The sequence below is a fragment of the Schistocerca cancellata genome, chromosome 5 (genome assembly GCF_023864275.1).
Source record: "Schistocerca cancellata isolate TAMUIC-IGC-003103 chromosome 5, iqSchCanc2.1, whole genome shotgun sequence".
NCBI lineage: Eukaryota > Metazoa > Arthropoda > Insecta > Orthoptera > Acrididae > Schistocerca > Schistocerca cancellata.
Window position 1 is genome coordinate 274,699,955 of NC_064630.1, and position 25,632 is coordinate 274,725,586.

General features: G+C 43.4%; 1 protein-coding gene across 2 annotated transcripts in view; it reads left to right on the top strand.

The window, feature by feature from the left end:
* The window catches only part of LOC126187587 (band 3 anion transport protein), a 588,329-nt gene that overhangs the window by 174,115 nt on the left and 388,582 nt on the right, over positions 1-25,632 (top strand). Inside the window, exon 1 of one of the 2 annotated variants that reach the window (XM_049928767.1) lies at positions 24,656-24,706. The exons of the other annotated variant lie outside the window; for it this stretch is intronic. Within the exon in view, the coding sequence (XP_049784724.1) occupies positions 24,671-24,706 (36 nt within the window). The 5' untranslated portion in view covers positions 24,656-24,670. Of the gene's footprint in view, positions 1-24,655; positions 24,707-25,632 lie in introns of those variants that run through there. 2 annotated transcript variants of the gene reach the window in all.

Consider the following 25,632-nt stretch of genomic DNA (forward strand, 5'->3'; position numbering starts at 1 on the left):
CCTCTCCTCTGAAGAAAAAGTTCAAAGCCGTACCCTCAGCCGGTAAAAAGACGACGGTCTCCTGGGAGCCTAAAATGGCTATTCTGTTTCATGTCCTCCCACATGGGGCAACGAGAAACTCGAAAGTTTATTGTGATACCCTCAAGAAATTGAAGAAATGACTTCGACGTGTTCGTCGTCACAAAAATGCAAACGAACTCCTCGTTCTCCATGACAATGCAGTCCGCCCCCGGTAGCTGAGTGGTTAGTGCGACAGAATGTCAATCCTATGGGCCCGGGTTCGATTCCCGGCTGGGTCGGAGATTTTCTCCGCTCAGGGACTGGGTGTTGTGTTGTCCTAATCATCATCATTTCATCCCCATCGACGCGCAAGTCGCTGAAGTGGCGTCAAATCAAAAGACTTGCACCCGGCGAACGGTCTACCCGACGGGAGGCCCTAGTCATATGACAATGCAAGGCTTCACACAAGTCTGCGCACCTGGAGGAGCTCGCGAAACTTGGACTGTTCTTCGTCATCCACCCACGCCCGTATCTATCGCCTTACGACTTCCATGTGTTTGGCCCAATGAAGGAAGCGCTAAGCGGGAAGCAGTATGTGAATGATGGGGAGGTTAGTGATGCAGTAAGACGTCGGTTCCGACGTTAACCACTAGAGTGATACCATAGGGGCATACAGGCACTCCCAGTAAGGTGGCGTAACGCCCTCGCATTGAACGGAGATTGTATTGAAAAATTAAAAGTTCGTAGGCAAAAGAGTAGGGCTAGTGTATTGGGACCCGAATAAAACCAGCCTGCTTTCAGAAAAAAAACATATGTTGCATTATTTATTGAATGCATCTCGTATACAATCGGACCAAAGACGAATGGTGATTCATTCTAATGACAATACGGATTGGATATGGGTGAAACACAGTGACATAAGAGACTGTGACAAACGGTACATTGTTACGGCCCGGCTTTGGCGAAGTTGGTGGCTGTTCACGTGCTACTGTTGTGAGCACATACAGAATGCAGATGAAGGACGGTGAACCCACGTATAGGTGACATGGTATTGGAAATGCACAACTCTTGACAGAACGTGGAGGTAGGCTTGCCCACTCGGTAAAGCATGATAGGCGGCGATTTGACGACAGAGTACGATACTGGTAGAGGCAGAAGTGCTTCGGAGCACACCGTTCGGGCACGTTCAACAACATGGAATTTCGCGGCACACGACCGATACGTGTTGCCATGTCCATCTAATGACATCAGCAATTGCGATTATAATGGGCATGTGGCCGTCGAGATAGGACAGTGGATCAATGGAAACCTGTCGCGTGGTCGAATGAATCATGGTTCTTGTTTTACCAGGTCGCATCTAGATATGCCGTCATCCAAACGAACGACTGTTTGAAACATATAAATAGCCACGAAGCCGGCCGGTGTGACCGAGCGGTTCTGGGCGCTTAAGTCTGGAACCGCGCGACCGCTACGGTCGCAGGTTCGAATCCTGCCTCGGGCAAGGATGTGTGTAATGTCCTTAGGTTAGTCAGGTTTAAGTAGTTCTAAGTTCTAGGGGCTGATGACCTCAGATGTTAAGTCCCGTAGTGGTTCAAATGGCTCTGAGCATTATGGGACTCAACGTCTGAGGTCATTAGTCCCCTAGAACTTAGAACTACTTAAACCTAACTAACCTAAGAACATCACACACATCCATGCCCGAGGCAGGATTCGAACCTGCGACCGTAGCGGTCTCGCGGTTCCAGACTGTAGCGCCTAGAACCGCACGGCTACTCCGGCCGGCTATTCCCGTAGTGCTCAGAGCCATTTGAACCAAATAGCCACGAACGTTGGACAGTTGGAGGAAGTGTTACGTTATTGGCGACTTTGACCCGGGCTTACAAGGCACCTGTGGTAGTAATCGAAGGCACCATGACTATGTGAACATTATTGTGGTCCATCTGCACCTCTTCATGTTTGATAAATTGCTCGATGGCGATGGCAATTTCCAGAAGCATAACTGTCCGTCTCACAAGGCAAAAATCGTGCTACAGCGGATTGAGGAGCATTCTAGTGAACGTTGTCAACTAAATTAGCCTGAACTCAGTGGAACACATCTGGGACTACCGTGCCAGTTCTGTGCCCACAAGCCACTGGCCTTCAATTTACGGGAATTGAGTAGACATCTATTGCCGCATATTCCAAAAACCTTCGAAGTACTTGTCGAATTCCTGCCACGCAGAATCGTTGCTGTATTGGGCTCCAGAGGTGGACCAACACGCTGTTACACAATTGGTTAAAATGCTTTGTCTCATCAAATGGTTCAAATGGCTCTGAGCACTATGGGACTCAACTGCTGTGGTCATAAGTCCCCTAGAACTTAGAACTACTTAAACCTAACTAACCTAAGGACATCACACACATCCATGCCCGAGGCAGGATTCGAACCTGCGACCGTAGCGGTCGTGCGGTTCCAGACTGTAGCGCCTTTAACCGCTCGGCCACTCCGGCCGGCTTTGTCTCATCGGCGTGTGTAATAACTATAAGTATTGCAGAGCCAGTCGGAGCAGCAGTCCGTGCTTTGAGAGCAGAGAGTTGCGCGTAATCGAGCAGGCAGCGGCGGTGCTCCAGCGCGCGCCGGGCGGCCCGCCCCGCCCCGCCCCGCCCCGCGCCACAGACCAAATACAAACACTGCTGCCAGCCGGCGGCTGTCTGCGGCTCGTTTTAAAGGCCAGCGCTGCGCCGCACTGCCCTGTTTATGTTGCACGGCACTCGGCCGTTACGAGCTGCTATTTGCGGCCGCACGTGAGCTCTTCAAAAACTCGCGCAGTGTCCGCGTCTGCTTGTACTGCGAGTCTTGTCTCGCAGGCGACGCGACGGACAACGGCTCGTCTGACACCATCTTTCTCTGCAGCAACGGTGTTTCTGTGTATTGGACAAACACGGACAAGGAACTCCTTGTTGTTGTGAAAGCATGCCTTTGTTCCGGCGTAGTGCCTCAGTGCTGAACGCAGTTTTGTCCCTCTCCTCCAGAATTATCCCTGTAACAGAAGTCATTACAGACTTGAAAGCCGCGTATCCACAAAATATGTATCCATCGGTTCTGGGAGACGCTAATGATTATGTCTCAATTAGACCGGTTGGTGAATACCAGAGATGAAATTTTCACTCTGCAGCGGAGTGTCCACTGATATGAAAATTCGTGGCAGATTACAACTGTGTGCCGGAGTGAGACTCGAAATCGAGACCTTTGCCTTTCGCGGGCAAGGGTTCTACCAACTGAGCTATCCAAGCACGACTCATGACCCGTCTCCACAGTTTTACGTCCGCCAGTACCTCGTCTCCTACCTTCCAAACTTCAAGAAGCTCTCCTGCGAAACTTGGAACAGATGAACTGTTTGGTCGTATCATGGAGGCTGCTGCCCCCATAAGGGAACGTGCAGAGGTACTCAGACAAGAAACAGAACATGATCTCCCACTAGTGCACACCAGTGCACAAATACATTGAATTTGACGGTGGAATAATCGAACTTTTATTCTGAACAGTACAACAGCTGTAATGTGATGTATACGATAATGCTTAGACGTGAATGTGTGAAATGTATGAAGTTTTCAATTGATGCATTGTAAAACTCATGTTGTAATGTTTGCTGTCTCTTGTACATGTGCACTTGTGTAGCCTGACAATCTATTGAGAAATACAGAAAATAAATAGAAATGTAAATTAAATGTGTTCTATCTCGGAAAACACTCGGAAAAGGCAAATGTTAATGAAGTTTTTTACTTAAAACATGGTTCAAATGGCTCTAAGCTCTATTGGACTTAACATCTGAGGTCATCGGTCTCCTAGACTTAGAACTACTTAAACCTAACTAACCTAAGGACATCACACACATCGATGCCCGAGGTAGGATTCGAACCTGCGACCGTAGCAGCAGCGCGGTTCCGGACTGAAGCGCCTAGAACCGCTCGGCCACAGGGGCCGGCTCTTTACTTCAAATGATAATTCCTGTCATATCCCTGAATACTGATAATTCTTCCTCGGACACTCGTTATTCTTACCTCGTAAGCCTCTTTGGAGAGATTCCAAATATAACCCAAGATATCTGCCACCACGCTAAGACTTGGGATGAAAATTTTTGTTACAGCTACATCTATACTTCGTAAGCCTGACGGAGGTTAGCTCTTGTACAAATATTATTTACCGCACTCTCTATTCCATTCTGGAATGTTGCGTGGAAAGAACGACTGCTGGTACACTTCTGTATAAGCTCCGATTTCTCTGATTAATTTGTTGTCTTCTTCATTTCCCGGAACATACATGTGAGGAGCAATAGACAAGCTAAAAAAAAAAAATGCGCCACGGAGGATTATCCAAATCGAATGGAAATCTGGTAGCTGTGATGTACATGTACGTACAAACAGACGGTTACAATTTCAGAAAAATTGTATGATTTGTTCAAGAGAAAGAGCTTTACAAATTGAGCAAGTACATAACGCGTTGGCCCACCTCTGGCCCATACGGAAATATTTATTCGGTTTGGCATTGATTGATTGGCTGTCCTCCTGAGCGATAACGGGCCAAATTCCGTCCAAGTGGTTTGTTAGATCGTTAAACTCTCGAGCTGGTCGGAGGGCCCTGCACGTAATGCTCCGAACATTCTCAAATGGCGAGGGATCCGGCGACTTTTCACCCCACGGTAAGGTCTGGCAATCACGAGGACAACCAACAGAAATTCTCACCGTGTGCGGGCGGTCATTATCTAGCTGAAATATAAGTCCTGGATTCCTTTCCATTAATGGCAACAAAACGGGGCTTAGAATATCGGCGACGTACCGCTGTGCTGTAAGGGTGCCGCTGATAGCAACTAAAGGAGTGCTGCTTTGAAAAGAAATGCCCCAGACCATCACGCCTGGTTCTCGGGCTCTATAGCGGAAGACTGTCAGGTTGGTGTCCCACCGCTGTCCAGGGTGTCTCCAGACACGTCTTCGGCCTGGAATCTCATTGAATAGAGTAGAATCGTCAACAGTGACGAGTCCCGAGTGGAACTGAGTTCCGACGACCAGCGAGCATGTGTCCGGAGACTCCCGAAACAGCGATGGGGTACGAACCTGGCAGTCGCCCGCCATACGGCCCGGTAACCGGTATTTCTAGGCTGCCATTCGTTTTGACTGTCACCCGCGGACCTCTTACAACACAGAGGTACATCGAAGACATTCTACGCCCGTTTAGTTTCCGTTTATGGCAAACCATCCTGGGCTTACACTGCAGCAAGATAATGCCCGCCGCAGACGGCGAGAGTTTCTGCTGCTTATTTTCGCACTTGCCAAAACTAACTTTAGCTAGCAAGGTCGCCGGATCTCTTTCCAATTGAGGACGATTGGAGCATTGTGCGCATTGCCTCCAATCAAACCGGGATTTTGATGATCTAACGCGCCAGTTGGACAGAATTTAGCACTATATCCCTCAGGAGGATATCCAACACTTCTGCCAATCAGTGCCTAGTCGAATAACTGCTTGTATAAGGGCCAGAGGTGGATCAACATGTTATTGACTTGCTCAAAAAATGTTCAAATGTGTGTGAAATCTTATGGGACTTAACTGCTAAGGTCATCAGTCCCTAAGCTTACACACTACTTAACCTAAATTAGCCTAAGGACAAACACACACCAATGCCCGAGGGAGGACTCGAACCTCCGCCGGGACCAGCCGCACAGTCCATGACTGCAGCGCCTGAGACCGCTCGGCTAATCCCGCTGACTTGCTCAATTTGTGAAGCTTCTCCTCTGGAATAAATCATCCAGCTTTTCTGAAACTGTAATCGTTTGTTTGCTGTATACGTACGTCACATCTACCGATTTCTGCGCCATTCGGATAATTCCTTTGTGATGCGTCTGTTTGTTTTATTTTATTTATTTATTTAGAGTGTATTCGCCAATTCTTCTTCAAACGTATCCTCTCTGAATTTCAACAGTGACCTTCTCCATGATACACTACCCCTCTCTCGAACGACTGCCAATGGAGTTTGTTGAGCATCTCCGCAACGCCCTCGCACATACGAAACGATGTCGTGACGAACCGCGCCACTATTCGTTGGGTTTTCTCTTCTGTTAAACCTGTTTGTTATGGGTCGAGTACTGATGAACAATACTCAAGAAGTTAAAATCTTCTGGGTTATTAGGCCGCGTCATGTTTCTTCTAAAATGTTCGACGTTTCGACCCCTCTGCTGGGATCTTCTTCAGGATCTTTTGGTGTCCACTACTGCTAGAACATTTTAAAAGAAACATGAGGCGGCCTAATAACCCAGAAGATTTTAACTTCAGTGACAACGGCCACGAAAGCCTGCAGACTTACATAATACTCAAGAACACCCACCAACCTGCGATTGGTACTGCCCTCTCTAATTAATAGGTATTTTTCATGGACGCGAGTACATTGCACTGTATTATGAGCCGTATTGTCTTTACGATTACATTGCCGACACGTGGACCGATATTAATACGCATTTTAGATTAATATTACTGTACCTTCTTTGAGTTAAAATTAGATTTTGTGTCGATTAATGAGCCGAAATGGAAAGAGGATTTTTGGCCGTGCGGTAATAACAACACTACAATGGGCAAAAGCTGTAAAATATTCAGGCAACATTAAGAACAGGAAAGCCGTTAACAGTATAGACTACTGTGAGCAACGCAGTGACCGGATTAGACTTTTGAGAATCCAAAGAAATCATCCAACCACAATAACCAAGATACAAGCTTATTAAGACAGAACAGACACAGTAAATGAAGAAGGCAGTAATTAATCTAAAAAGTGAAGAGCAATGTAAATTTTACTATCGTCTAGTACTGGAGCGCTGCAATACGAAATAACTGCGGGGTAGCGAAAGGAAAGCGTGAGAAGGGGAACGCATATAGAATTGTTCGGTAAGCTACATCTGGTTGTTGTAATCATCTTCTTTTAAAATCAGGCGTCAAAAGAGAGTAATTGAGAAAGACTGGGAGTAACGACAAGATATCGATTGGACTACTTCATGAGTAAGCGAAGCGGTAAAAAACAAATATTACACTGCTACTCACACTCATCTGCGGTGTAATCAGACAGACAAAAACACTATTTCTAACATCAGCATGTAAAATGCATCTCAAAATTTATTTTGTCCGATTTTCGAATTGCAGTACAGCCTCAAAAAGATGACCACCGTAGAAGAAAGGCAGAACAATACACATGCGAGGATCGCAAAAAATACTTAAGCAAATATTTGCACTTGTCAGTGAGAATAAGTTCTCGAAACGCGTGCTGCTAAGCATGAAAATCGCAGTGTTCCATTATAGGAATCAATATTTTGAAAAATTGGGTAGTCACTTTGTATATTAAAAAAAAAAACAGGAAAGAAGGCATGGGTATGCTCGGCGTAGCCGCAGGAGCTATCTCCGCGCCGCCGACCAGCTGCTACCAGTGACCGGCTGACCTCTTCCAGATTTACGGCTGTCGTGAAAGGCAGGCAACGGCAGGTGAGCTGCTGCCGCAGGGTTTCCACAGACGCCTCCTCCTGGCTGAAAAAAAAGCTGCCTGTTACTTTCTTGCATTAAAACCCTGTGTTATTAATACATTGACACGACACCAAAAGACGTAGAGGTCGCTTAATTTGCTTAAGATTTGTGACGAACAAGTTATTCGATGTAAGTAAATGCCAGAGGTGTGCAGAAAATATACCTGCACATATCTGTAATGACAAATGCGCAAACCATCACACAGACAGCTAAATGCAAATACAGTCGCAGTAACGCTGTTGGCCAGATGCAGGTGCAATGTCGTGACAGAACTGTGCTTTCTTAGGTGGGGCTATATTCAAGCGCATTTATGCACATTTATTTTTAAATGTAATCAGTCACGATAATCATATATTGGCTATTATTTCTCAAGTCAATATCCCTTTTTCTCAACACATGCTAATCGTACAGGTATCATCAGAAAATTTTTGTTACCACCTGCTGACATTGCATACCGATTTTGCGCAAAAACTTACTATTTGCGGAAAATTTTAACATAAGAGACCCTTAACCATCATAGGCAAAAGGGCATCATTGAAGGCAGTTTCATACCCATATTTTACGAAGCTAAATTATTAATCACAAATAAGAGACTTCCTTTTCGTATTATCATGTTACAAAATGTCATTTTTTTGTTTTAATGTACTTATTAACTCGATAATTTGCATACAGAATTGTCATAGATAATAACCGTGACCACTGCGGTAGTTCATTATTCCTGTCCGTCGTTCAAGCTGACGTTTCCAAACGAATATATTTTCCGGAACGACAAACATATTTGTCATTGTCGCCTTGAATTTTGATTTACCTATTGCTACTACGGCGTAACGTGCTCATTGTAGCAGAATTTTGTTCAAAATTATGTGCTTGGAAATATATGTACAAGGATGTTAATATATTCTTATTACTATTTCACGACGTTCGGTTCATTTTAATGATGTATTCTCTTCAATTCCACAGCTACCTTAACCCCAACGTTTATACTAATTCCAAATACTGCCATTATTTAAAATTATAATAATGCGAACGTTACGCTCGGGTCCCCTGATATTTATTTACAGACAGGGTCAAAAGAAAAAGTTTGGCGATTACTGCTTTCAGTTTGTGTAACAAACTAGCTTCAGATCTTCTACTATGATTTCCTTCCAGTCGATGAGTAATTTTTTTAATTCTAAAGTTATTAAGGATTAAAAAGAGGGAGCGAAATGTTATATAAAATTTGTGCAGCAACAGGACTACTGTTATAAATGTCCAACGACATGAAGGGAAGGAAATAGTTAAGAATGGAGAGTGACCAGATTCTAGGCAGTCCCCCATATTCTTCAGTTTGCACACAGAGCGAGAAGTACCAAAAACCAGGCAGAAATATGGAAAAACAGTTATATTTCAGGGGGAAGAAGTTAAAACATCTAAGGTTTGTTGATGAAACTGCAGTTCTCTAAGAGACGGCAGAGGACTTGAAGACCAGTTGAACGGAATGGTTAGGGTCATGAGAAGAATTTGCAAGATGAACATGAATAAAAATGCAACAATGGTAATGAAGTATAGCGGAATTAAGTCAGATGTGCTGGGTAGTTAGATTAATAAATGGGACATTAAATCTCGTAGACGAGGTTTTCTATTGGTTAATAACTGCCGATGACAAAACAGGATGTAAGCTACAGAGTGGCGATAGCGAAGTAAACTTATTACAAAAAAGAGAAGTGTATCACCGTGGAATATAGCTTTATAACTCGGGAGTGTAACCTTCTTGCTAACAGCGTAAAAGAGAAGAGAACAGAAGCTTGCGAGAAGTTGTATTGCAAAAGAATGCTGAAGATTAATTGGGGAGGTCATATAACTAGTGAAGAGGCACTGAATCGATTAGAGGAGAATATGGCATGACTAAAGGAAGGTATGAGTTGTTGAGACACTTTTTGATGCATCATAATGACGGAATGTACTGTGGGGATTTATTATTATTATCATTATTATTATTATTATTATGTTATTATGTTATTATTTTTATGCCTTCAATACAATAATCACGTTCAAATGGATCTATGAGGGCGTGCTGAAAAGTAATGCCTCTGAATTCTTTGTGTGGAAACTCTTAAAAGCCTGTTACAAAAAATAAACGTTATTAGCATTCTACATCTTTATTCTTCATGTCTACATATTTATTTGCCGACATAGTCACCCTGACAACGAGCACATTTCTCCCAACGACAGACCAGTTTGTTGATACCGTTAGTGTAGAATGTTTGACTTTGTTGGCGAAGCCACAACCTTACCTCTGCTTGCACCGCTTAATCACTATCAAAGTGAAGTCTTCGCAGGCGTTCTTTAAGTTTAGAAAACCGATGAAAATCGGATGGAGCCAAGTCGGGACTGTATGGATCAATGACAATGAAACGAAGGCTCCGGAATGTTGCAGATGCGCAGCGCTCGTGTGTGGTCGGGCATTATCATGCTGAAGGAGAGAGTGTTCAATGCGTGGACGAATTCATCGAATTTGAAACTCGATTACAGCACGCTGTCTATCACGCACCAACGTCGTTACGTTACAAACCGCCATGTTACATGCTACAGCTAGGACCCCTCTAGTGGCAGAGGTCTGCAATTATGTAGACATGAAGAATAAACACGTGGATTGTTAATAACGTTTGTTTTATTTAAAAAGCTGTAAGAGTTTTCATATAAAAATTGAGAGGCATTACTTTTGAGAATGCCCTCACAGATTTAAAATTTATGCAGAGGTGAAGACATCTGCTCGGGTCAGCCTAGAGAGCTGCATCAAAACCATTCTTTGGATTGTAGATTGCAACATCGTACGACATGCTATGTCACCGTGCGAGGTGGTGCAGTGATTAGCACACCACACTCACATTCGGGAAGACGATGGTTTACACACGCGTCCAGGCATTCTGATTTAGGTTTTCTGCGATTTCCTTCACTTCAGGCGAATGCCGGGATGGTTCCTTTGAAAGGGAACGGCCGATTTCCTTCCCCAACCTTCCCTAATCCGAGCTTCTGTTCGGTCTGTAATGACCTAGTTGTCGATGGGACGTTAAACACCAGTCTCCTCCATGCTGTGTTTGACATTACAAGACACAATCAAGCTGGTATGAAGAACGTATATACGAAAGTACTGACTATTAATCCATATATATCAGTGAAATACACTTTTAACACATTTTAGTGAATCTGGCTTATTCCTTTGAGACGTACCTGGAAATCCAGGTTGGAGTCCCGGTCCGGCAAAAAGTTTCGTGTGTCGCTGACAGATTTTATATTTATATCTAGTACATCTGACGCCAAATGAATTCACAGTTTGCGAATAAGTTTCGTAAAAATAAATGGCGTTTTTCAGAACTGAAGCAATTATCTTGCATTCAAAGGCTCGAAGTTAGTGACCGAGCATAAGCTCCGTTTGAGGAAGGAAACCAGCCGTGTTCTTCTCAAAAGAACCATCCCGACATTACCCGTAACAGGCCAGCGAAAACTGCTCCTGTCGGAGCATAAAAAGGCAGATAGGCTCCTGTTCGCGTACTAAAACATTATGCCGGAAAAGTGGAGTGCCAGTTGCCTCAATTTACTTTCCTCACCACCTTTTCAACACCCAACTCAGTTCTCACTCTCACAAGCTCCACTAAGTGTGATTAGCTCACACCCACTAGTCCATCGCTATAAGTTACTCATACCCAACCGCTCCCACTTGCCCATTTCACTAACTCATTCAGCCCAACTCCTTGTCATTGTCTCTTTGTGTCTCTCTATTATTGCTTCTGCCCAGCCAGTCTCCTTTTTTCTGTCCTACTACTAGCGTCCCTTCTCGCTGTCACTGTCTCCCTTGCTCTCTCTTACCGCTAGTTTCTCATTCATTCATTCCCACTGCTGCTGTCTCTTCTCACTCTCACTACGTCTCTCTTCCTTATTGTTATTGTCATAGACTGTCCCTCATTATCACTGGCTCCCACACACTTCCACTATCTCCTTCTCTTTATTCCTCTCCCATTAGCACTGTCTGCTTTACACTTTTCCTGGCACTGTTCTGTCACTGCCAACTATATTCCACTGCCTCTATGTCCCTTTTTTTCTCTCATGCTGCCATTGTCTCCTGTAGCCTTCCTACACCACAACCACTGTCTACTATCTTCCAGTATATCACTTTTCTGTCTCTTTTCCACTGCCACTGTCTCTCTTTCAACAAAAAAAAAGCTTGAACATACCCGCATCCCAAAATTTTTGGGAAAGTTTTTGAAGGTGCTGACGAAATTACAAAGAGGCAGCTGGCATCCAATTTGTAGTCAGTCTTTTAAACTAGAGCATATTCATCTTTTTTGTGCTCCGATAGCAAAAGTTTTATGCTGGTTCCCTTCTTTTCTCTGATATATCAGGGCTTGTCACTCATACAGAAAGAACTTCATTGGTCAAAAATGGTTCAAATGGCTCTGAGCACTATGGGACTCAACTTCTGAGGTCATCAGTCACCTAGAACTTAGAACTACTTAAACCTAACTAACCTAAGGACATCACACACATCCATGCCCGAGGCAGGATTCGAACCTGCAACCATAGCGGCCTCGCGGTTCCAGACTGTAGCGCCTAGAACCGCACGGCCACTCCGGCCGGCTCCATTGGTCAGTAAAATTGTGATAATTTTCTTATGTGAAATTGAAATAATGTAAAACTATATAATTTTGCACCTCAGACCGGTTATTACGGGCAAAAATATTTAGCATGTGCTTCAATACTACAACAACATGGGTTTCCCTGAGATCTTCTGATGATAGCGGAGACATTTTACATCATACTTCTCTGGGCTGTGGCACTTTCTAAACTACAAATAAACTGCTATTCCAAATTTTACTGATCTCTCTGGACATCAAGTGTCGCCTAAATATATAAATTTAGAGTTTAATGCGCCGTCGACATCGAGGCGTTTATAGACTGTTCAGTAGTTCGGGTGGTGAACAGAAAGAGAGCAACTGGTAGTGACAATGCTTGAGCGCAAATGATTTAGCAGAGCTACGGTAACGTCAGATCAGGCTGTGGGCCACGCCCCTTGGGAATATAAGACTCGGCTGAGTGAGCACGCGCGGAGTAGGCGCCACCTGATGCGCCTGTAGACAGGCTGCCAGACAGCACTTCCGGTGCTCCGCGTGGGAACACCTGGCGGCCGCTCAGGCGTCGCCTTTGAAGTCACTACTACTGCTAGTGCAAGGAGCACAGATACACAGCGCGCTCCGATTCGCAGAAGCTTTGGTGCGCTGTATGCCAGAGAGCGACTTACGCTAGTGGTAATGGAGAGAAGGCAAAGAATGTCGGCATACGTGGGTACACTGCTTATGAAATTGTTTTAGAGGAACATTCTCAGGGATTCCACCACACGGACGTGGAGCCGTAAGTCCTCTACTCAAGCAGCGTTAATTTATTAGGCTCACATTCCGGAGGACGGCAATTCAAATCCCCTCCAGGAAATTTAGATTTTTCCGTAAATCGCTTTAGGCAAATTCAGAGATTCATCCTTCGAAGAGGACACGCCCAATTCCATTCTTATTACTCTTCCCTAGCCCGAGCGTGTGTTCCGCCGTTACTGCCCTCGCCGTTGATGAGATTTATATCCTAACCTACCTTCCTTGCGAACGTGTGACATTGAATTTGTTAACCTATAACAAGTACGCCTACATCTTGGCTTTTTAAAATTTTGTGCTTATGCTTGCACAAAATATGATTAACGAAGTTCCCCTCCAATCAAAATACAGTTGAATGTTTGTGTTTGTGTTTGGGATATGTGAACACTGGATTATTGATAGTGTAACATAATGTTTACGAGCAGTTCTACCTTGCCTGTTTATTACATTTCGGTTTGCTGTGACGGTTAACCTATTTCATCCAAAGATTTATAATTAATGCAACATGCTGTCTGCACCACATGTATGCTTAGATAATATCTCGGATGAAAAGAAAGACATATATTGGGCCAAGAATCGGTACTATATGTCGACGCTGGCACGAAAATTACAGCAATAATCTGTGACTTCTCGTTGTCTTGATTCTAAAAACCTGCACGGGAAACCCGAGATGTGCGAGTGCGGCTAAATGAATTAATGATCCACGAGAAGAAATAGATAGCAGTGTGACATACAGAAGTTTGGGTCGATCCCGGGAATATGCTTGGGTAGCCTAAGTGGTAAGAATACTACTCGAGTTAAAGGGAAATCCGGGTTCGAATCCCGCCCGGCACATATTTTCATATGTCGCTTTAGGTAGTACATCTATACCTATTGCAATTAAGTTGAATTTCATGAACAAATTTCATCTGTTACTGCTCTTGTAGTGGGCCTATAATGAGTCTCGTGGGGTAGATTTTTGAAGGCTTCGTGATTCGCCTAACATTTTCTTTCGGCGTTACCGAATTGCGTATTTTCAGTTCGTTAAAAAAAAAAAAAAAAAAAAAAGAAAGGCGCAATTACACAGTCAAAGAGCTAGTAAAATCCATCTCACCTCACGACAGCAGAAAGTGCCAACGTTGACATATGCTAACGTTTCTTGCTCAGTGTTTTTCTGATGCCTCAATTTAGGTCTTATTTTAGACAGAGGCATTACCCGAGCATATCTGTATTTGAGATGACATCCTGCATTAATTATATATCTGTGGCTGAAATGATAAGACAGCCAAAGAAAAGCCAAATATAATCACAAGTAAGATGGCAGTAGACAGAAAAATTCTTTACACGTCTGGTCCCATTGCAACGGAAAAATAGAACATATTCCTGACATGGTCAGTATTGAATGTTCTGCAATGTATAATAATTGAAGAAAACTACACAAGCCAAGATTGCTAAAAAACATTTTACTGGATGACCGGTTTCGACGGAGGTCATCATCCGATCCTAAGTTAAAAAATTTTTTGCAACATACGAAAAGTTGAAATGATTTGGATTTTATTATTGTATGCTGCTACTTGGCTCTAAATACACTCATGTTAAAAAAAAGACAGAACGCCTTGAACGACTAGAGACATGACGTTCATATTTATAGTACATGTATATTAGTATGTTCAGTCACCTTGGTTCAGCATGTGTCCTGTTTCCTGGTAGGCAACGAGTCCGGCATGAGCACTGATAACTTGTTTCATGCTTGATGGCATCGACGTGTGTAAGGTGCAAATGTGGTATAGCCACCCATGCTGCATTCACCTGTTTCCAAAGTTCAGCTGTGATAGTTGGCATTGGCTCACAGCGCGACACCTGTCGTTTCACCATATCCCACACATTTTCGGTTGGCGACAGGTCTGGTGGACTGGCGGGCCAGGGCAAGAGGCTGACATTCTGTGACACCAAGAAGGCACGTGTTCGTGCAGCAACATATGGTCGTGCGTTCTCTTGCTGAAAAAATGACGTCTGGGGTGCTGTGGAGACGTCATTCACGTAGGTCATACTGGTCACAGTTCCCTGGACACGCACCAACTGTGGTTTGTGGTTGTACTCAATAGCGCCCCACGTCATAAGACCTTGACTTGGCGCTGTATATCTTGTGCGAATGCAGCCAGTGTTGATGCCGTCCCCCCTGTCTGCGGCGAACCAAAATGCGGCCATCATTTTCAAACAAACAAAACCTGGATTCGTCCGAAAACACTATTTGATGCCATTCCTGTCCCCAGTGACGTCGCTCCATACACCATTGCCTTGTAGCCTATTTCCGCACATCCGTCAAAAGCAGGCGGAGAAGTGGACGACGCGCACGGTAGCTATGCCGTAATAAACGGCGACAGACTGTCACCCCTGGCAATGTACGATGTGTTACAGTGTTCCACTGTTGCACCAGAGCCGAGGAGGACGCAGATCTGTTCTGCAGTGCCATTCGGATGAGGTGTCGATCTTCTCGGGGCATCGTGAGCGTGGTCAGACCTGACACATCTCGTCGTCTTCTACGGTCTTCCGTAAAGCATTCTGCACACACCCATTGCACTGCAGAAACTCTTCGGCCCACATTAGCAGCAATTTACCGGATGGTTGCATCACATTCTGTCATACTAATAATGCGCCCTCTTTGAATCACGCTGATTTGAGCGTACGGTTCGCGCATACGTCTGCGAGGCATCCTGCACATCTGCTAAAATAACCCTGATCCATTCCCTTCGGTTTATAGCGACAACGAGAGCTGCACGCACATTTTACCGCTAAGTGGGGATGCGGCGCGATATCGATATTGACCTTGAACCTGCCGGCCGACATGATTCAAATGCTAATCATTTCTGGAGAACATACTAATGTACATGTCCTGTGAATATGAACGTCCTATCTCTAGTCGTTCAAGGTATTTTATTTCTTTCTGAACATTAGTGTATAAGAGGAATGTAGTTCCACTGGGCTTTACGGCACTGAAATAATATAATTTTGAACTACATTAATGTTTCGTTTGAAATATGAGGCATCGTGTAGTGCCTGTTTAGTCAGAGTCTCAATATGATTGACCTGTCTCACCATCTTTTTCTCTTCTTGTGGTCGAAGATCTTTTGTCTTAATTTGCTCTTTTGTGATCTGATTCTCTTATCGCGTATCAGGTACTGCTAAAATGACTGGTAAGTATTTGAGGATCAGATACTAATTTCCTCCACTAGCTGTCAACCGACCAACGTAGAAGTACTCTTCTGCAAATTACTTTCTTTTTTTATTATGTTTCTGTTAGTTTTTTTGGGATGTTTCTTAGTCATATCAGCGTTTTTTTTTTCAGGTATTAGAATTTGTACAATTATCCCGGCTTATCTTCGAATTTCCTATTCAGATATACCGGCCTACATAACGCAGTGTAAGTTCCTTCTTCCCTCTTCGTACAGAGCCGACCCGACACTACGGTACTGTAATCATTAACCATTTTGAAAGCTAGGTTTTCCGTGACTCTTTTATAACAATACATATAGGCCGATACATGTACCGCAACCAGTCGTCGTATTTGAGAACTAGCTTAGCGCTCGCTGCTTCGCTCGCGTAAACCGTAAGGCCAGCAGAAACTTTAATTGTTTTTGCTTAATCGAATTTTTATGTTGTTCACAAATAGCAACACCTTCTAAGCTTTTCACCCTAATTAAGGCCATATAAGCATGGTCTTACCCGAACGTACCTCGGACCTTGTCATCGGTGAGGAGGCTTGCGTGCCTCAGCGATACAGATAGCCGTGCCGTAGGTGCAACCACAACGGAGGGGTATCTGTTGAGTGGCCAGACAAACGTGTGGTTCCTGAAGAGGGGCAGCAGCCTTTTCAGTAGTTGCAGGAGCAACAGTCTGGATGATTGATTGATCTGACCTTGTAACATCTACCAAAACAACCTTGCTGTGCTGATACTGTGAACAAGTGAAGCCAAGGGAAAACTACAGCCGTAATTTTTCCCGCTGACATGAAGCTCTACTGCATGATTAAATGATGTTAGCATCGTCTTGGGTAAAATATTCCGGAGGTAAAATAGTCCCCCATTGGGATTTCGGGGCAGGGAACTATTCAGGAGAACATCGTTATCAGGAGAAACGAAAGTGGCGTTCTACGGATCGGAGCGTGGAATGTCAGATCCCTTAATCGGGCAGGTAGGTTAGAAAATTTAAAAAGGGAAATGGATAGGTTAAAGTTAGATATAGTGGGAATTAGTGAAGTTCGGTGGCAGGAGGAACAAGACTTCTGGTCAGGTGACTACAGGGTTATAAACACAAAGTCAAATAGGGGTAATGCAGGAGTAGGTTTAATAATGAATAGGAAAATAGGAATGCGGGTAAGCTACTACAAACAGCATAGTGAACGCATTATTGTGGCCAAGATAGATACGAAGCCCATACCTACTACAGTAGTACAAGCTTATATGCCAACTAGCTCTGCATATGACGAAGAAATTGAAGAAATGTATGATGAAATAAAAGAAATTATTCAGGTAGTGAAGGGAGACGAAAATTTAATAGTCATGGGTGACTGGAATTCGAGTGTAGGAAAAGGGAGAGAAGGAAACGTAGTAGGTGAATATGGATTGGGGCAATATTATCGAAATGGAAGAGGACGTGGATGAGATGGGAAATATAATACTGCGTGAAGAATTTGACAGAGCCCTGAAAGACATAAGTCGAAACACAGCCCGGGCGTAAACAACATTCCGTAAGAACTACTGCCAGCCTTGAAAGAACCAGCCATGACAAAACTCTTCCATCTGGTGAACAAGATATATGAGACACGCGAAATACCCTCATACTTCAAGAAGAATGTAATAATTCCAATTCCAGAGAAATCAGGTACTGACATGTGTCCAAATTATTGAAGTATCAGTTTAATAAGTCACAGTTGTAAATACTAACACGAATTATCTACAGAAGAAAGGAGGAACTGGTAGAAGCCGACCTCGGGGAAGATCAGTTTCGATTCCCGAGATATATAGGAACACGCTAGGCAATAGTGACCCTACGACTTCTCATAGAAAATAGATTAAAGAAAGGCAAACCTACTTTTATAGAATTTGTAGACTTAGAGAAAACTTTTGACAATGTTGACTGTAATGCTCACTTTCAAATTATACAAGTGGCAGGGGTAAATTACAGAGAGCGAAAGACTATTTACAATTTGTACAGAAATCAGATGGTAATTATAAAGAGTTGAGGGGCGTGAAAGGGAAGCAGTGGTTGAGAAAGTAGTGAGACAGGGTTGTAGCCTATCCCTGATGATATTCAATCTGTATAATGAACAAACAGTAAATGAAACACAAGAAAGATTTGGAGTGGGAATCAATGTCCAGTGAGAGGAAATAAGAACTCTGAGGCTTGTTGATGACATTGTAATTCTGGCAGAGACAGCAAAGAACTTGGAAGAGTAGTTGAACGGAATGGACAGCGTCTTCAAAGAAGGATATAAGGTTACATCAACAAAAGAAAATCGAGGATAATGAAATGTAGTGGAATTGAATCAGGTGATGCTGAGGGGATTAGGAAATAAGAGACTTAAACTAGTAGAAGAGTTTTGCTATTTGGGCAGCAAAATAATTGATGATTGCCGAAGAAGAGAGGATGTGAAATGATGTTAAATGTAGACTGGTAATGGCAAGAAATGCGTTTCTGAAGAAGAGAAATTTGATAACATCGTGTATAGAGTTACGTGTCAGGAAGCCCTCTATTGAAAGTATTTGTATGGAGTGTATGAATGGAAGAGGAAGAGTAACGATAAATAGTTTAAACAAGATGAGAATAGAACCTTTTGAAATCCGGTGCTACAGAAGCATGCTGAAGTTTAGATGGGTTGATCACGTAACTAATGAGGAGGTACTGATAGAATTGGGGAGAAAAAAAAATTGTGGCGCAACCTGGCCAGGAGAAGGGATCGATTGGTAGAAAACATTCTGAAACCTCAAAGGATCATAAATTTAGTACCGGAGGGAAACTTCGGGGGTAAAAATCAGTGAGATGTATACAATCGTAGATTCAGAAAGATGTAGGTTGCAGTACTTTCATGGAGACGAAGAGGTTTGCACAAGATAGAGCAGCTTGGAGAGTTGCATCAAACCAGTCTTCGGACTGAGGACCACAACAACAGCTTCTGACCACAAAGCGATTCTGGAAGCTGAAGCCTAAAGTTTTTGTTTACCAAGCTTTTTGCATTCTTGTGGAGATATCTCCGTAGTAGCTTTCATCCCCTAACTAATATTTCTTTGTACCCAACCGAGAAGTGAAATACCAATTTTCATAAACTTAGCTTTGAACTTTCTGTAGTGGAACGAAATACTTTCTTAACAAATTTCATCCCCTATAGCACACCCTTTGGTGCTGAATTTCCAGAAAGACTGAAACACGTATTGTTTTACTTCTAACCGAGGAAAAATACCAGTTTCATAGAAGTAGCCTTAAGAATCATTTAGTAGTTACTTGTTTATTTTCAAAAGAACTTCCACCTACCATTTTATCGCCTTAGTGGTTGGATGTCCAAAAACACTTCACCATGTATTTTTTATTTGTAATCGAGAAGTCAAATACCAGTGTTCATTGATGTAGCTTTAAATATACTTTATCACTTCTTTAATAATGATATACGAAATTTTCACTCACTATTTCACCCCCACGGGATTAAATTTCCGCAAATGCTGAAACACGCATTTCTTTATTTCTGACCGAGAAACTAAATACCAACTTTCGTAAGTCGAGCTTCAAAATTACCTTAGTAGCGACATTTTACAAAAAAAATCTTCATCGCTATTGAAACCCCTTAATGTAGGAATTTCGAAAAATTCTTTCTTAAACGACACCTTCAGTATTCCAAATTTGGATACCTACAGTATCCAAATTTCAAGTTTTTATCCGTAGCGGTTTTGGCTGGGCGATAATGAGTCAGTGAATCAGTCTGATCCTATTTCCTACCATTAGTGGTTGAATTTCCAAAAACAGTGAAATAGGTGTTTTCATCTCCAAACACCAATTTTCAAAGATTTAGCTTTGAAAATGCTTTCGTAATGAAATATTTTCGCAAAACGTTTCACCTTCTATTTTACCTCCTTACGGGTTGAATTTCCAAAAAGAGTGACATGCGTATGTTTAATTTCTAACAGATAAGCCAAATAGAAATTTTCATAGGTTTAGCTTCAAAATTGCTTGTACAATGTCATATTTACATAAAAACTTTCATCCCTCAGTTCACTACCAAAGGGTTTGAATTTCCAAAAAGAGATAAACACATTTTTATTTTTTTGTAAGTGAGAAGCCAAATGTAAATTTTCATAGATTTACCTTTAACAATGCTGGCCGCAGGAGTACCTCAACATCACCCACACAGTTCATAGAGACACGTGTCATGTGTGGACGACAATTGTACTGTTGAAAAATAGCACCACGATACAGTCGCGTGCGCAGTAACACACGAAATGACACACTAGGACGCAGGAAGTCTGTGACGTATCGTTGTGCCATCAGAGTTTTGTCTCTCTCTCTCTCTCTCTCTCTCTCTCTCTCTCTCTCTCTCTCTCTTTCGGTCATTTCCAACCGTGACCCGAAGTCATGCTCTATATGCAAGGAGTTGCACCGCTGCGACTCCCCAAAACGTTAAAAGAATGGAACATCTGCGGATGTCGTCGCAATACTTGCGATTCATCGCTGAACACAACGCAACGCAATTCTCCAGCAGTCGATCCGTCCTGACCACTGCACTACTCCAGACATATCAGTTTGTGTTGTGGTGTCAACGGCAGCCTACGCGTGGCACGATGATCCCCTGGTCTGGCTGCTGCTAGTCTCCGACCAATGGTGCGAGATGTCACACAGTGTTTCTGGTAGACCATTCCTTGTTCTCGGATGGCAGGTGCAGCTGTGGAGGGGTTACGATGTGCCTGGAGCACGATGCGGTGATCCTCCCTTGTGGTGGTCAGACGTGGTCGACCGGAAACGTGACGATGGGTAAACCTGCCCTGACTATAACATTACACGTTGTCGAGTTGGAAGTCAGATCTGGAAGCTGGAGACGTGTGCAGAGATTGAATAAGAGTCCCTAACCGTTCTTTCCACCAACCAGACGTGTTCTAAAGTTGTGTACCCAGCGCAGAAGACAGCTCGTCAGTCGTGGGATCTTCTTCGGCGGAGGCTGCTATGCTGTCATCTCGAGCTTGAACCTGTGCTTTTTTTGTGTGGGATGCCACTGTATCTACAGAGGGCAAGATCTGTAGTACTGACAATGATGGTAGGTGACATGGCACCTCTCATTAATGTATCACATTTCTTTATATTTTAAAGTATCACTTTTTACACTGTCTTCTACAACACTCGGCATAGCTTTCTTAATAGGACGGTAACTTTTCTGACAACTTCCCATTTAGAGTACGACATGTCCGTCCGAAACAGAGATACACGTCCGGCTCTGAAGAACACCCGAAGTGGAGTTGCGTGACCGGACCTTCAGAACGCCCGAAACAATCTGACTGCCGCAGCCGAAGTACTTCGCTTCCCAGGCGCGACAAAGAGACTCGAAAGTGTTAGGCGTTTTGGCGCCTAGCACCTGAATGTGCCTACCAATCAGAAGCAAGTTCAGTACAACTGGCGGACTCTCCCACGAGAATAGTGCATACTGTAGCGTCTGCTGCTTGTACCTCACCCCACTTTTGTACGCATGCTACTTTAGGTGTATCAAGCTGCATCAAGGCGAGCTTCTAGCAAGATAAAATACTGGCGGCCACAGCCAGGAATATCACATCACTTTGCCATGCAGTAGAACATAGTCATTGTCTCATCCGAATGCCCCATTAACCTGGCTGTTGCACGACTCGACCATCTGGTCAAATGAAGACCATAGTGAAGTCCCTTTCAAATTCTGTCAGGTGCTCCTCTGTGTCCTTAATAGTTACCACGCAACTTCTACCGTTGTTCAGCCTCTTTCATGCCGTAGTCAATAACAGTACCAAAGACGAGCAACACTACTACACTCTGGCGGCCGTTCTATCTGTCACAGAGCACTGCAGCTCCAATCATTTACACTCAAAACAATGGTGTGTAGCTACATGTGCGAAGTTACGATGATATCCAATTATGTCTACGGTGCTTCAGTTTTTCTGTCAGGCAGTGTATGTAGAAACATAAACACTTTCGATGAAAGATTCTTTGGGGGAGGTCATGACATCCATGACAGCCCACCCCCTTTAAGTGAACTTGAGTGGCACGCAGGGTCATCTCGCACGTGAACGAGGAACTGGTGACGTCACAGCGTGGGACTCCACGTTCCATTACACTGCGGAACCTGAAATGACGATTCTGACATGTCAGATTTTGCCTCTAGGAGAAGAACGTGGCCAATGAGATGCGACATCGTTTTACCGCAAGAGCAGAACTTACGAGCCATCATATTATATTGAAAAAGAGATAGACTACGTATTTGGTTGGTTCCCTTTATCACAGAGTACATGGTATGAATATAAGGTGTTTCAAAGCATCAGCAAATTGAGGGTCTCTCGAATACACATTATTTTAGCTACGATTTGTTATAATAAAATGGCAGGAAACTACAGATCGGCTGATATAGGCTTTCTGTACTTAACGTTTTTATTGTTACAACTTGTATGCTACGAAAATACAGGTATACCGTTTCAGAGCTACGGGTCAATGATAATCTATCAAAAGCGCACCGTTTTGATACATTTTGTCATGGTCAAATATCAAATAATATCTGCAGATACTGTATGTAGACAGTGTGTACCATATAGTGAGGCCACCCTGCCGTGCTGAAGTCTTGGCTCGGTTGATAGCATCCTATGCTGTGAAGCGCAATGTAGCAGCTTGTTCTCTAAAGGATTCTGTGTCCTTCTCAATAATTTAATAAAATTATTGCCTGCAGTAGTCGATGTTATTTATCGTAAAAAATGTATCTGCTGTAGTTCTTGTTTGCAGAGAATAACGATTGGAATGTTTCCCCAGTAGCCAGAAATCTAAACAGAATTGCAAGGCCGGCCGCTGTGGCCGAGCGGAACCGCGCTGCTGCTACGGTCGCAGGTTCGAATTCTGCGTCGGGAACGGATGTGTGCGATGTCCTTCGGTTAGTTAGGTTTAAGTAGTTTTAAGTCTAGGGGACTGATGACCTCAGATGTTAAGTCCCATAGTGCTTAGAGCCATTTGAACCATTTTGAGAACTGTAAGTCTGTGTCAGAAAGTAAACACAAGTTACATAGTGGAAGTTTTTACCCTTATGTAAAACTTTGTGCAAAATATGTATACCTGTCTCTTGGTTTTATGGACTGCCTCGTGTTTTTATCTTGTTGGAAAATATCCTTTTCAGTTATCGCGAGCAGTTTCGAAAAAAATTCTTTAACAAGGAAATCGATTATATTTAGATGTAGAACATCTGTATGAACGAGAATCTTTGGCATGTTTACGTTCTGCTACTACAATGTGCGAAAAAGTGTGTGACTATGTATGTACTATAAAATTAAATATGTGTATTGTCTATACCAACTGCACAACTGAAGCAGACATCATACAATGTTAAACTGTAAGTTAGTTTCATATTATTAACGCTGTTAAACTTGTATCTACAATATACCATGTCGTAACACAAAAATGTAATATCAATAGGCAAACAACTAAAAATAAAAACTGATGTAAATCACTAAAAAGCACCTGAAGATGAGCCTCCAAGGCTCGAAATGCATAGTGCAGTAAATAAACACAACTTGTGACTGAAGGTGGTTTGTTCTTCATTTTACGAAAGTAAAACAGTCGCGGACGAAACACGAAAACAATGGATAAAATTAAGAAAAATTCTTCTATTCAAATAAAATTACGAAACGAATCTGGAAATGTATGTGATTAAATACGTTATTCAGAGTGATAGTTGTCAATGCAACATCGAGAATATGGAAACTACGTATGCTCAAACCGACATTAGACACTATGTATTCAATTTAAAATGATGATGGGATGAAGATTCAACTGAGTTAAGGACTAATTTGTACTTGTATGTATGTCAGATCGTTTTACAGCATTATTCGTTGTTCATGTCATTGCGATTTCCTCCGCTTTTCTTCGACAGTCGTTAGCAGAGTTAATGCAGCCATTTTACGCGCGTCCATTTTTGTAAAGAAACTGCGGCCGCACCATTCCCCGCAGACCGCCGCTGGAGCGCGCTGAGATCGCAAATCACGACGATTGAGCATTCCGTGAGATGTGGTAGGTCATTTAATAGCGGCCGATATAGCGGCGGACACCACGTCTGGCGTGCTTCGCAATGAGAAACACGACCCGTGTGAGGACGGTTTAATAACGATCGTGCGCGCGAAGTCCACGCGTCGCGCGAACCGCGCGGCTGCACGACACATTCCGGGCTGCGGCGCTGCGCGGGCCTGCGGAACCCACAGCCTTCCAGGAAGGAAGGCTGGCCTCCGCTGCCGCTGCGCCTCCTTATCACTGCTGCGCTAGGCAAGCCGGGCCAGCGCGGCGCGTTCCTGCGGCCTGCGCTAGTCCAGTAGTCCGGTAGTCGCCAGTGCGCCCGCTTCCCGCTTCCCGCTGCTCGCTGCTCGGCCGTCGCGCTCGCATTCCGCTTCGTCCATCTGTCCCTCCGTACTGCCTGCACTCGCTCCCGCGATGGGTCCGTGCGCCTTCTGCTGCCCGTGGTCTGGGAGCTGCCTCGCCGACACTGGATAGAGCCGACGCCGTGGCCGGCATGTCTGTTCACACCGAGCCCAGGATCGCCGCCCACGTGAGTACCTGTCCGGCGCACAGTGCCCGGTGTCTAGCGACTGCCCGCGGGTTACACGATGCTTTAACGTAGCCTGAACCGCGCCACAAAATTTTCTCGACATTAGAGAAACATTTAAAGGCTCGCCATCATTCTGTGTTTTTCTTGGAATCGAAAGGCAGAGCGCACTTTAAAGGTGGCTAGAAGTAAAGGTTGTTGTTTTTGTCGAGTCTCTGGCCTGGTGTAAACAAACTGTGTCTTGTCTTGCATCTACTACTTCACCAAATACGCCCACAGACAGTTGCAATTCAGACTAGGGTTGGGACATGGGGCAACAATATATCTAAACATCGATATAGCTGTATTAGTTACGAGACGTTTCGAATCGATGCATCGGTAAAATCGATATTTTGCGATATAATCGGACAATATTATAGTCATCATCATCTAACTCATAACAGACAAAACTTTACTATTTCTTAATACAGGAAATACTTACAACATAAGAACAGTACCTACAGTTTTTTTTGTTTTTTTTTTTACTTTCAAGTTTTTAGAGAAATTTTGAATGTTGTCAGTTGTGTGTTTTCGTAACCTCCTCCCACTTGAAAGTAAGATTGGTAGAAATGTTTAAAATATAATTCTCAAAACCTCATCTGTTAATGTAGTTTACTGACTTTGTTTATATTACGATATCGCAATGCGAAGACAAAAAAAAGGAAATGCTTCTCAATTGTGATGTGCTTCCGCTAATTGAGAAGCATTATTGTGGGAAGGTACTCCGAGTTTGTATTCTGCATTCACAGATTCCTTTATTTATATGTAAAATAATGTATAATAAAATTTGGTTTTCCTGGGTTTTTTATTAATTGCTAAACCCACTTCTCATAGTTTTACATGAAACATCCATTCATAAATTCTAATTTAAACTTTAAATTTTTGACACC